The sequence below is a fragment of the Tyto alba genome, unplaced genomic scaffold, assembly GCF_018691265.1.
Source record: "Tyto alba isolate M040663 unplaced genomic scaffold, T.alba_DEE_v4.0 Super-Scaffold_8, whole genome shotgun sequence".
NCBI lineage: Eukaryota > Metazoa > Chordata > Aves > Strigiformes > Tytonidae > Tyto > Tyto alba.
Window position 1 is genome coordinate 14,008,224 of NW_024881329.1, and position 12,608 is coordinate 14,020,831.

Consider the following 12,608-nt stretch of genomic DNA (forward strand, 5'->3'; position numbering starts at 1 on the left):
CTTTAAACAGTGCTATCTGATGAGATTCCATTTAACACATTTCCTACTACACACCACAGAAAATTAATACACATTGCATACCTACACACATTTTATTACACATCTCCCTACACAGCTGTGATCTGAAACCTGGCTAGTCTCTTCTGTAAATTTATAATGTACACCACCAGGAAAACAGGCAAGACAGGAGTGACTGAAAGGGTAGGTATACAGGAGCTACATGATCAGCTGAAATAACTCTCAATACTCCCTAGTAACACTAAAGTATCACGAAAAAAAGCGTTCTGTAATTCCCTGAATATTTTCAGAATTTTTCTATATTAATTTATTGCTTCTTTCAAGTTCCAGTATCTTTCTTCCTGTTTTACAACAATGGCTTATCTTTACCAATCACCATATAAACCATTGTGCTGATACCACAGAAAAAGTAACCATACAATTTGCATATGAAAAGATATTTTCATCATGCTTCTCACAAAAAAAAAAAAAAAAAAACATATAGTTGTTTCTACAATAAAGAACACTTTATAAACCACTTGGTTTATGTCACATTCTTTCACTTAACAACTTCATTAGAAAATAGGCTATAAATGATAAAAAGTTACTATGTCCATGAAGGGTTTTGCATTTCCAAAACAAGTATTTCAGAATTTCTCATGATGTAATTAATATTCCAGGCCAAACTTGGTATTTTGGTTGCATCCTACAAAATACCTCACAGAACTTGAGAAAACTCAGAATTAAATTTTTCCAGGGCCCTTCTTAATTCCTGTTTATCTTGGACACCCTGTGGAAAACTTCACTTTTGAGAGCCTTTAGTGTAAATGGGTTGTTCCAGTTATAAATTATTTGCAGATGGCTTTGGAAGTACTATGATAAATACACTGGTCACCAGCATAGCCACGTAACTATTTATACACTATGATACTTGGAAACTATTCTCACAAAACATAAGTCCACTCTGCAGGGTGCTGTACAGAGAAAGGTTATCTTTGTCCTTAAGAGCTTACACTCAGTATAAGGTAGAAAAGGAATACTGGCATATAGATAAGGATATAAAGAAACTAAGGCAACAATTTTATAACAATAGACTCCACTTTTACACACCAGCGGTCTACCTCAGCTTCCTCTGAGTGTCATCTATCACTTGACTAACTAGCTCTGAGGAACAAGAAGAAAATAACCATGCTCTAGATCAACAACATCCAACAGTGGCAACAGAAATCCAGGAGGTGAAAGGCTACTGTCTTCAAGCTAATTGCAGAGCTCAAGCAGCACTTCAGTGACAAAAGACCAATGTCTGATTGTCAGCAATGTCTTATGCTGCCTCTTGTTATTTTGGAAAGGCCATGCTCATACTCTCAGCTCTTAATCATTTGACATTTGGATACATGAGAATAGCAGCTATCCTGAGAACAACATATACCTGAAAGACTGAAAGGAAAGCTCATGGCAAAGTTGTATTTTTTTAAGAAATACCTCTCTTTCTAGAAGCTAGTTACCACACATTATTTCCAAGACAAAGAGGATACCCCCTTCAATGAAAGCTAGGTAGTAATAACAATCAGAATAATTTTATGAAGAATCAAAGAGAATACCTCTGCAAGAAGTCCCAGCTAACTCAAGACGATGTCAGACAAGAACTGCTTGGTGAAAATTAACTTCATTATTTTTTTAGACACAAATTAATATAACAGTATAAAAAGATCATCTGATATTAACTCTGCTTCAGATGATTCACTTAAACACTGGAGAAAAGCAAACAGTCTTATTCATATTGTCTCATATCAAGTTTGACCACATCCATTTAATTCACAGATATTAAAAAATAAACTTCCAGAACCATCATAAACCAAATAATACTCCTAGAACTTACTGCATCTCCATTTTAGTCTATTCTAGATCATATTTAATGCAAAACCACAGATGTCATCAGATTACAGGCTTCTCCATAAAGTCCAAGTAGAGTAAAATATTTCTTTTTGTTATAGTTAGAGTATAAAAACTATATATAAAATTGTGCTAATTTGTGCTGGAGCACTATCAAAATAGTTTCTTAGAGCTCTGCATCCTCTAAGCACCTTTGTTATAAGACCCTCACATAAGAATAATTAAAACTTCAGTGTCATCCTCTGGCATTCATACCAGAAAACTCACTGCTAATGTAATCGTTTCATATCACCATAGCTGTATGATGTGGAAGAGATTTCTAGTTAAAATGCAAGTGACTTTTGCAAAGGAAAAAATAGGAAAAGGTAGTGTAAATATTGGGAAAACATGCTTCTGGATGTCCAAAGACATTAATTCTGAAAATACGCTTGCTTCTTTGGTACCTTTATAGTTTAAGAGAACAGAGAAAACGCAAGCTGCCCAGACAACTGCAAAAACACTGACCAACTACACGTAAAGAACACTAGTGGACTGAAAAGACCCAAAAGTAATTTAGTCAATACAGTAAACTTCAAGAGGAAATTACTTGTGTGTAGATTTACTGCAACAGACTTTTCATTGAAGAAAAGTGAGGGAGATCTGTAAAAACTAATTTGTACAATGTGCTTCAAATCCAGGACTACTACAGGGACTTTGTAGAAACAAGCTCTAAGGTAATAAAAGAAGATTCAAAGGTAAGTGGAAATAGTATTGCTTAAAACCCTGACAAACAGATTCCACAAAGGAAACAGTCAACAAGAATATTCAGTAGGAGGGTACTAACATCTTTATCTCAGCTGTGACTCACTCTTAAGTAACATTTATTGTCTTAGGAACCCCTATAAGCAAAATGAAAACACCATTCACCGACCAAAACCATAGGGAGAATGTTGTCTTTCTAATTGGATTTTCTTTATAATGGCACTGTCTTAGGACACAACAAGAAATAAAGGCCCAAATCAGTTTGTTTGTTTTTTTTTTTTTTTTAAATACTAAAGAATATAACTGTGTTAAAGCCCAGTAAAGGAAATTTTTGTGTGCGTAGGAGAGAAGAAAACAGAAAAACAAAATCCAAGATCAGAACATTACCTTCCTTGCCTACAAAATAAAGACAGTGTTCATGGACTTCCCAGTCATGACTATAACCTTAAAAATGTAAATTGATATGACAGTCCCAGTTCTACATCCACATTAACAGAAATTGTACAACCATTCATGTCAGTAAGAAACAGTATCTTCGTTTAAAATTTCACTGATGCTTACTCTAGCAAAACTCAGTTGACACATTGCATCTTTTTGCACACTACTTATTTTCAGAACTTGGCTTCAGAAAGTGCTGCAAATATATGACCTACTCTGCCTTTAAATCAAAGAAAAATTGAATTGCTGTTTTCATTTTCAGTTACACAAAACAGGTTATAGCCATATTAAATGCATCTGTTCAAGGTAACATACTTGTGCTCTCTTATATGTCGTTAGTGGTTCACCACTAGCTTTGGAATCTGCAAAATTATGTATACACAGACCTGAAAAAGTCCCACCCCAATAATAAGCTACGTTACATCTATAAGTATTTAAGTTAAGCAAAAATCCTCCAGGGACAATAGTTACTCTCTACAGTTTATAACCACAGTCTCTTTTGCAAGTTTTGTTGCCAAATTTTTTTTTTTTTTGTATCAAGAAACACAGGTTAATAAACAGTCACTTCGTCAGCCTCCTCTTCATTCTTATTTAAGCAGAAACTCACACAACTGGAAAACATTTTACACTCAGTGTCACAATTTATATGTTCATTTAACATGTAGAAATTTCATCATAGTTCTGACATCTGAATGAAATCTGTACTCAGACTTCCTTATGTATTTCATTAGTTTAAGTATCTTCAACAGTAGGACACAACCAAGACTAATGTGTATGTTACAATAACAACACTGCTTGGATTCGCTCTGGTTTTCAAAACACTTAAAAGTGACACATTGTCTTCCAAACTAAGTTCTCCCAAGGCAATGCAACAAGATTTGACCACAATTTTTTGATCCCTGAATCCACCTCAATCTTGCTATATCCCTTTGTCACTGTTGGACAATGTTGTTTTCAAGCAAAAATAAACACACACACACTTTGAACTTTCTATTTCCTTATCTATCATTTCAGTTTGCTAGTAAAACTACACACTGATAAGCCTACATTACTAAGATTCTATGAAGCTAACTCAAAAAGGACTAAAATCACAGATGAAAGAATCTGAAATGTGAAAATCATTTAAGTAATATAAGAAATCTTTTCAACTTAATATTGTATTTAAGATCCCTCAGATGAAAACTATTTCACTGTGTAACATTTTTGTAAAGGGAGCACGTAACAGTATACTTACATGCATACACCGATAAAGTGTAGCTACATCAACACTGTAGTGTAGAGACCTAAGCTAAGACAGATACCAAACAGAATCTACTCACAGTAGCATTGCTAAATAAGATGACTTGCAATACTTCCTTGTTATTGATGCTAAACCATTCCTGGTACCATACCCAGATATTTTATAGCTACGGTATCTCTACAATGCATCACATTATGCAGTGTAAGCATATCTTAGGATATATACTGCCTTGAACCAAGTGAAATCATGAAAATAACTATCTCAGAACAAGGTATGATGATTATTTTTAAAACCTACATACTTAGTACCTCTTATAAAATAGGAAGAGACCTCTTCACAATTTGATGACAACCATACATGAGAACTCCATGCTACTATTAGTAATTAACACAACCCTAGAAATACACAAGAAAAACCCAGAACAAGGACAAAAGCAAGAGATTATTCAAATACTACAGTTTTAACAAATACTTATTTGAGGATTCAGGCATACAAATACCAGATTTTTATTATTTTGAATACAGTCTTAATTTGAATTGCAAAACAATTTAGACTCTTTAAAAGGTGCAACTGATTCTTAAAGAGCGTACCTTGATTTCTCTAAACAACCGTTATCCCTACACTGCACAAGTTTTCCTGCTGGACTGCTACTGAAACACAAATGTTAATTAATCATTTAACTCACCTGGCCTGGCTGGGGGGATAAACAGTTAATAACCTCCTCCAGCATTACTGGTATGTGCAATCTTCCAAAATCATTGTTTTGTGTACTTTGAGGCAACTCTTCAGTTTCACATTTCTGGATGGTTTGTTCCTTTAACTCACAGTCAGAAAGCTTTTTTGCTGAAGAATGGATCCTTATGGCCAAAGTAGACACATTTGCTGAATTCAGCTTTAAGTTGCGCAGAAACAAACATTTGTAAACTTGGCACAGACACCGAGATAACATTTTGGAGTTGATCAACCTAGAAAAACAGTAGATGTCAGGAATTACTTCAAAACAAGTATTTAAAACAGGAGGATTGTTAAAAAACAAAGGGGCAATACTGTAAGTAAAGCATTACACAGTCCAAGATGGGAAGTTTTATAGGTATGTCATGTCAGCAAAAGTGAGATTCTCGAACTTGTTTTCAGAATTTTCAATGTTATCTACCAATCAATCGTATTCAAGCAACAATGGTTTTACTTTTCTAAGTAACACCTTCTTTCCCTTTTCATTGCCATTGTAACTGTGTTACAATGCCCCAGAGATGCTAACATTAAATGACTAACCAAATCTGAGCACAAGAACAGTTACTTCACTTTCAAATTGTCCCCCTCCATTTTGCTAAACATAATGAAACAATTCCTCTGAATATTAGCATTCAAGTGCTATAACTTTTCCACATTTCTAGTTAAAAATGGAATGGACAAATCAAATACTGCAACTGTATTTAAAACGGTGCTACAATTTAGTTTAACACAAGCAGTAAATACATGGATTTCTCATGCAATACATCTTGTAATACCAAGTATTTTGACTACAGCCAGAAATAATTGTTCCCCTGAGTATAACTGAAATAATTCTCGGAACTCTGGAAACATCAGTGATTAGCTACATAGATGTCTTTTAACTACATACAGAACAGATGATTTTTTCCCTCTGTCCAAAACACTCCAAAACCAAGTCAATAATCTAGAAGATTTAAGCAAATTTTTACCATCCATAAAACAAGAAATTGAAAGTTTAAGATAAGTGATAATAAAGCTTTATTTATAAGCTATCTTTATAAATATGAGACCTTCTGTAACACTGTATCACATGCTTTTTCCTACCAGGCAAGGAAGTTGCAAACTTTGACATAAAACCATTCAAAAAACATGTTATCCTACATTTTTCCCCACTACCATTGTGGGAAAAAAACATCAGTTTTATTACATGCTCTTCTTGGGGTCACCTAGCCATCAGCTTCATGTTTTGTCTACATAGGTAAGCACATGCCCTGTCATCACCCCTGGAAAGTTGTTCTCCTGATAATTAAAGCCCCAGCTGGGCAGTATTCCCCCTTACCTTAAATTTGGAAGCATGTATCACTCCATAACTTTGCACAGACCTACCACAGCCCTGAGATGTTGCAATGAACCACAATGACTCTATAGAAAATATTGTACGAACAGGTTGAAGACCAACAATCATCAGCCAACTCACATTGCTTTACGGTGGTAGGAACCCAGGTACTGTTAACACCAAGGACACCCTTTGATTACACCCAACCTCATTCTACATAATCAGGGATTATTTTTCTGAGAAGCGAGCAGAAAGCGTACTCTCTCACAGCACGCATGTTAAGCGGCATTAGGGCAGCCTGAGGCAGCCGTCCGCAGACTAGGACTTGCGCTGAAGCGGGCAGTAAAGGCAGCCGGGGAACAACAGTCCGACTCCGTAAGGCTTTTTCCCAGAGGGGCCCGGAGAAGTGGCGCGCATCCCGCCCCACGGCCCCGCGTGGGAGGCCGAGCACTGCTCCGCGCTCCCCGCCCGGGCCGGGCCGCCGGGATTCGAGCGATCACTGGCAGCGAGCAGCTGCCTGCCCGCCCACCCCCCCAGGCCCGGGGGGGATAGATCCCCTCACGCTGCGCTCCGCCGCTGACCCCCGCAGCCCCCCGCGCGCGCGCCCGCCCCGCCCCGCCCAGGCCAGGCCAGGCCAGGCCTCGCACTCTTCCCTCAAGAGAGCGCCGGGAAGCTGCGCGCCCACCCCCGCGGCGCGGCTGTGGGGGAGCCTCCACCTCAGCGCCGCCCCCCGCGGCGGGCACCGGGGGTGGCGGGGGTTGAGCCCCGCGGCCGACACCCGCCCGCACAGGCCCCAGCCCGCGCTGCGCTGCGCGTCCCCACGCGCTTACCGTCAGCGCCGTCGCGCTACCGGTGTCAGCCGCCGCGGCCAATGAGCGGGCGGCGGGAGGCGGAGCCGCTCCCGTTTGAATTCGGCGGCCGGGGCGGGCGGCGGTTGCTGCGCGGCGGTGAGGTGAGTGGCGGCCCGGGTCTTGCCGCCGTGGCCTAGGCCGCGGGGTGGGCTCCGGGGCAGCGTTGCCTGCTGGGGAGGCTCTGGTGGGGCTGGGCTGTGACTTTTCCGCCTCGGGGCCTTTCCTCCGTTGCCGTGTCTCGGTCACGTCAGCGGCTGTGGGGCCGCTCGGCTGAGAGCGGGCAAGCTTGACCCGAAGCTCAAAAAGTGCCACTGAGAACCTTTACCGCGAGGGTGACTGTCTGTTGTTAGGCGTGACCGGCCCTTAGTTTTCGGCGGGGGTGGCCTATTAAGAGGAAATTCGAGTTTGACAGCTATGGAACGTGTTTCTGTGTCCCCTGCGAGTTACGTTAACGTGAACCCCACTTTAACTGTCTCTTTAAATCTATGTGCAGTGTTACTAAACCAATGACCCGGAGAAAGCTGATCGGCAGCTACTCTGTGTTTTGCTGAAGAACGATAAAATTCACTTTAGTCTGTGGAAACTTAATAGCTTGTCTACAAACTTGCTCTGAAATAATAGAAAGCCAGTAGATGAATTATTAGCTTAAATTGTTGAAATAAGCATACGAATTTCCTAAGGAAATGTTACTTATTTTTCTTAAAACTGTGATAAACTAGGTTACATTTTTGGGCCGGTTACAATGTTTTCCAAAGTTGTTCTATCACTGTGGCAGTCCAGAGTGTTAATGAGGGATGGGCAGATCCAGCACAGGTGTGCAGTGATAGTCCCAGTTAAAGGTGTGAACGGTTTAAAAGGTTACGGGGGAAATATAAGGCTTTTCACTCTTCTTTGTCAATTGCAGACAAGATTCATCTGCTTGACCTGAAAAAGTCTTGGAAGCAAAGAAGGGGGACAAAAGGGACATTGTTATGTCTGCTGCTACGGAAGAAAATGTCTGTAATCATGTGAAAGTGGTGGTCCGTGTCCGTCCAGAGTCTCAAAAGGAGAAAGATGGCAACTTTAGCAAGGCTGTTCATGTTGTTGACCAGCATATATTGGTCTTCGATCCAAAGGATGAAGAAGTTAGCTTCTTTCACGGGAAGAGACTGACCCATAGGGATATTAATAAAAGAAAAAAGAAGGATCTCAAATTTGTGTTTGATGCTGTTTTTGCTGAAAGTTCATCCCAGTTGGAAGTTTTTGAGCATACTACCAAAAGTGTAATCGATGGCTTCTTAAATGGATATAACTGCACAGGTAATTTTGCTACTTACCTTCTTCAATTCTAAAACTTCACTGAATTCCTCAAAGTTTCTACCATTGTATCCAACTGTTGCAAATGCTTTAGAAAAGGCAGAGGTATAAATAAAGCATTTTGATTTAATTTATAGATATTAGAGGCTGACATTTTAGCCTGTAGAACTGAGGATAGCTCTACTCTGTTTTGAAAATGAGTTCATGTTAGGGTTATAATAGACTTCAGGATTTCATCTGAAATATGCATGCTTATGAGGGGAGTCCTCTGGGAAGAGTTACTCATCCAGAAGCAGTTGTGTCACTGAGTGTGTGGTAGTCTGCTTATAAACTGTAAGAACTAGGTTTTTTAATTGGTAGATGGAACATGGTGAGGAAATTATATACCTACCTGCAATAAGTTGGTGACTTAGGGTTTTCAGAGTAAGCAGATAATATTTTCATACAAATTGCCAGTGAATGAGTTTTGAACTGAAAATTCAAAAATAAATGTGATTCTGAAATAGCTTTCTGATTACAGCTGTAAAAGGTAAAGTCTAAGTAAGAAACTTGATTAGTTTATGAAAACAGCTGTGCAGAATGACAGAGGTGTGAGAATGGCTTTTGACTTGTGTTTTCCTGATTAGCTTACTGGCATAAAGTGCATCTTTCTGCTTTGGTTTTTTTTTGTGTGTGTGTGTGAAAATTCAGTGCTTGCATATGGCGCAACAGGAGCTGGAAAGACTCATACAATGTTAGGCTCCCCTGAAGATCCTGGAGTGATGTATTTAACCATGATGGCACTTTATGATTGTATGGATCAGATAAAAGAAGATAAAATATGCAATATTGCTGTCTCTTATTTGGAGGTAAGCAAGTTCCTGCATTTGGTATGTTGCTTTTAACAAGGCAGATTTTAATAAACAAGTTACTTTTGCCTTCCCCCAGGCTTTTCTGGGACTTTACAGAATGTGTCCCTGATAGGAATAGAACTGAACTGTACTCCACGAATTGGGTGTTACTCAGAGGCACCTATTATTATTTTACAGAAAGCTGCCCCAAAAGGCCAACCTGTTCCAATATATTTACTAAACGTTCTAATGATTTCTGTCTTGCTCATCAGCTTTATATCCCTCTGAACATCTGTTGATGTTACAAGAAAATATTTTTTCAGGGCTATACTTGAGGACTTGACAATAAAAACCTATAAGCACTGTGAAATCACACAACAAAATGATATCTAACCCCTTTTTGATGATGTTTTTTTAAAGTTTTCAGCTTAGTTTACTTATCTGAGGTACAGTATAACTACTTGAGTTAGAGCTGCTGTGCCAATGGCTAGCTCTTTACAAATATTACTTTTGTTCTGTGTCACTGTCTTCTCTCCTCTCCAACTTTTTGGTATCACAGTTCTGTTTTTACAAGTAACTGTCTCAGCACTGCTGTCAAGCAGTAATAATAAAATTGTTACCTCCTAGACCCCCCCAAAGTCATAATAGAAGAATAGTTAGTATTTGAGGGGAGAGAAAGAGGGAAAAGTTTGGTTTGCCGTGTGGTATTTCAAGTGCTTCTGCAGACCAAGAAGTAAAGTATTTAAGAATTTTAGCAGATGTACATTTGGATTAAGAAATCTCACTGAAGTATGGATTATGAAGGTGTAATAGAGGAGAATAAATGCTTTGGATTCATGCTTGCTGCAACAGGTTTTTTTGTTAAAAAAGTAAACTACTTTTTGTTTTTATTAAAGAAAGATTATTTACTAGGGAAGAGCGATTCCCACTTCAATGGCTAAAAAAATTCTGCAAATTGAATTAATATTTCAAGCTCAGTATAAGAAAGCTGTTTGGCAAAAATTCTACAGAAAGAATTTGTTACTTTGTCTTAAATAATTCTTAAAAGAATTGTAGTCATTTCTGGTTTGTTAAATTTAATCCTGTCAAGTATGGTAGGCTAATTTAATAAAAGATTTTCAATTCCTTTTCAAAGGTCTACAATGAACAGATCCGTGATCTGCTGGTAAACTCTGGACCTCTGGCTGTTCGTGAAGATGCCCAGAAGGGTGTTGTAGTTCAGGGGTTAACATTACATCAGGTATGTAAATAAGTATTGAAATTCAAGAAGCCTCACAATGTGTTTGAGAAAATGGTGAAGTCTTAGTGAGCTTTTTTCCTGGTCATAATCACCACTATGTTAGTAACTTGCAAACCTAACTAATTAATTATTCAAAAGCATGTTGTGGAAAAAGCTGCTAATGTTCTTGAATACAAATGGATAAAAGCATTCAGTCCATATTATTGAGAGGGTACTGTTGGTTTAATGCTCATCTTCAGGTTTTAGAAAATTCATTTTTTTGGCTAAAACATCTTACCATTTGATAAACAAATTCATTGCCTTCAGTGCTATCTTGGAGTCTTCTACATCTCAGGGCTGGTTTTGGTTTTCAATAACCCATGTTTGAAAAGTTTCATGTTAAATTACTTTTCCAGGCCAGCATAGCAGTTTTCCAATCTGAAAATCAACTCTTGCGGACCCATTTTCTTGCAGCCTTTTAGTGTATGTTACATGCTTTGTAGCTTCCAGCTTTTGTGTACATGGAATAATGGTTCAACAAGAAACAGTTACTAGTTTGGCTTACTCTAATCACCTGCCCTCTCTAAGCTTGGGTCTTGTGTGGGAAAAAATTACTATATTACTGTTTAATTCATTAGTATGAGAAAAATTAAGTCAATCTTTCATAAGGAAAACCTCTTCTAACTATGGAGAATCTTTGCAGATTTGTTTAAATTCTTTACTAAAAAAATTTTATGATTTAAATTTCTGCAGTTAATATCTTGCTTTCCATACCTAACTGCTTTTTAACTGAGAATGCTTGATTGAAGCGCCTCAATTCCAAAGAGGAAGTTTCTCTTCTTTTCTAGGTAACTGAAAGTTTAAGCTCCTTCATTTTTTTTTGAAGCTGAAGGTTAATGTATTTTTGAATCAGAGTAGAATCTCCTATAGTTGACCAAAAAGAATAAAAAATGCATTTATCTTGTGCTCTACCCTTAAAGCCTAAATCAGCAGAGGAAATCCTTCAAATGTTGGATTATGGAAATAAAAATAGAACACAACATCCCACAGATGTAAACGCCTCCTCCTCCCGGTCCCATGCTGTCTTTCAGGTAAGATGATATACCAGATGTACAGTGGTCATTATTGTAAGTTGCAGTTTTTGTTTGAAGTTGAACACAATGGAATCTTTATTTTTTTTTAAACTGTTGAACCTTTGGTTGAGAAGAGATTAAAGTTTTCCAGTTTACTCTTCTTGTTGACTGCTCATTCCTTATAAGTATGTAAAGGTTCATGGTGATTATATTTGAAAAAAGTAATTAAATTAAAAGCTCTCTAGTTCCAATACTTTGAACTAATATTCCTTAGAAGAAATATATTTTCTGTAAAACTGTAATTTTGAGCTTTTAATATACTTTCATATTGTAATCTCTCAAAAACTGAAAGCTGCTGGGCCTTTTTTAATGCTTTCTGGTTTCATTACGTTGCTTAGCATTTTTCTAGGAAAAATCTTTTACAGAATGCATTTATATGTTTGACTCCAAACTGAGAATCTCAAGTAACACTTTCCCATCCATCTTATTTTGGTTGATGTTGATTTTTACATGAAAGAGATTTCTTAATCTGGTATGTACCAAGTTTTAGAACAATTTAAGCAGTATATACTCTCTGAAAATATCTCCATACACATACTTGCATCATCAAAATGAAATGCTGATTTTTAGTTTCCATAGATGAGTTTTGCATGTGTTGTAGAAATCTGCTAGAAGTTAAGAATTCTCCAGAGATGATTGCTGTATGCTAACCACCACCTTATCCTTTTGACTCCTCTTAAATAAAACGTTTGATATTTTTAAAACATATTTAAAAATTAGTTTTGTTAGCTGAAGTTTTTTTTTTCTGTTTGCTAGTGCATACTGCAAAGCACATCTTGAATTATTTATGGTTGCCATTCTGGGCTGCAAAATATTAAAATAAATCTTAATTCTAGTCCTTGCATTACAGCTAAACTATTTAACTGTTATGTAGCTCTTAAGTGTATCTGCATACTTAGGCAATGCTTAGTAACTATAGCCAA

The 12,608-nt window shown here is 37.7% G+C and overlaps 2 protein-coding genes across 7 annotated transcripts in view; one reads left to right on the forward strand and one right to left on the reverse strand.

Annotated features, from left to right (window-relative positions):
* The window catches only part of METTL15 (methyltransferase like 15), an 83,058-nt gene extending 75,801 nt beyond the window's left edge, over nt 1-7,257 (reverse strand). Inside the window, exons 1-3 of one of the 6 annotated variants that reach the window (XM_033006846.2) lie at nt 7,073-7,175; nt 6,360-6,442; nt 4,995-5,274 (exon numbers count right to left, since the gene is read on the reverse strand). In XM_033006846.2, the coding sequence (XP_032862737.2) occupies nt 4,995-5,274; nt 6,360-6,376 (297 nt within the window). In that variant the 5' untranslated portion in view covers nt 6,377-6,442; nt 7,073-7,175. The other 5 variants (XM_042784856.1, XM_033006850.2, XM_033006849.2 and 2 more) reach the window with 5 other exon arrangements.
* A 6-nt stretch (nt 7,258-7,263) lies between these two features.
* Nucleotides 7,264-12,608, forward strand: part of KIF18A (kinesin family member 18A) — a 43,817-nt gene continuing 38,472 nt past the window's right edge. Inside the window, exons 1-5 of the mRNA XM_033006845.2 lie at nt 7,264-7,308; nt 8,112-8,506; nt 9,194-9,351; nt 10,469-10,573; nt 11,533-11,643. Coding sequence (XP_032862736.2) covers nt 8,179-8,506; nt 9,194-9,351; nt 10,469-10,573; nt 11,533-11,643 — 702 coding nt within the window. The 5' untranslated portion in view covers nt 7,264-7,308; nt 8,112-8,178. The remainder of the gene's footprint in view (nt 7,309-8,111; nt 8,507-9,193; nt 9,352-10,468; nt 10,574-11,532; nt 11,644-12,608) is intronic.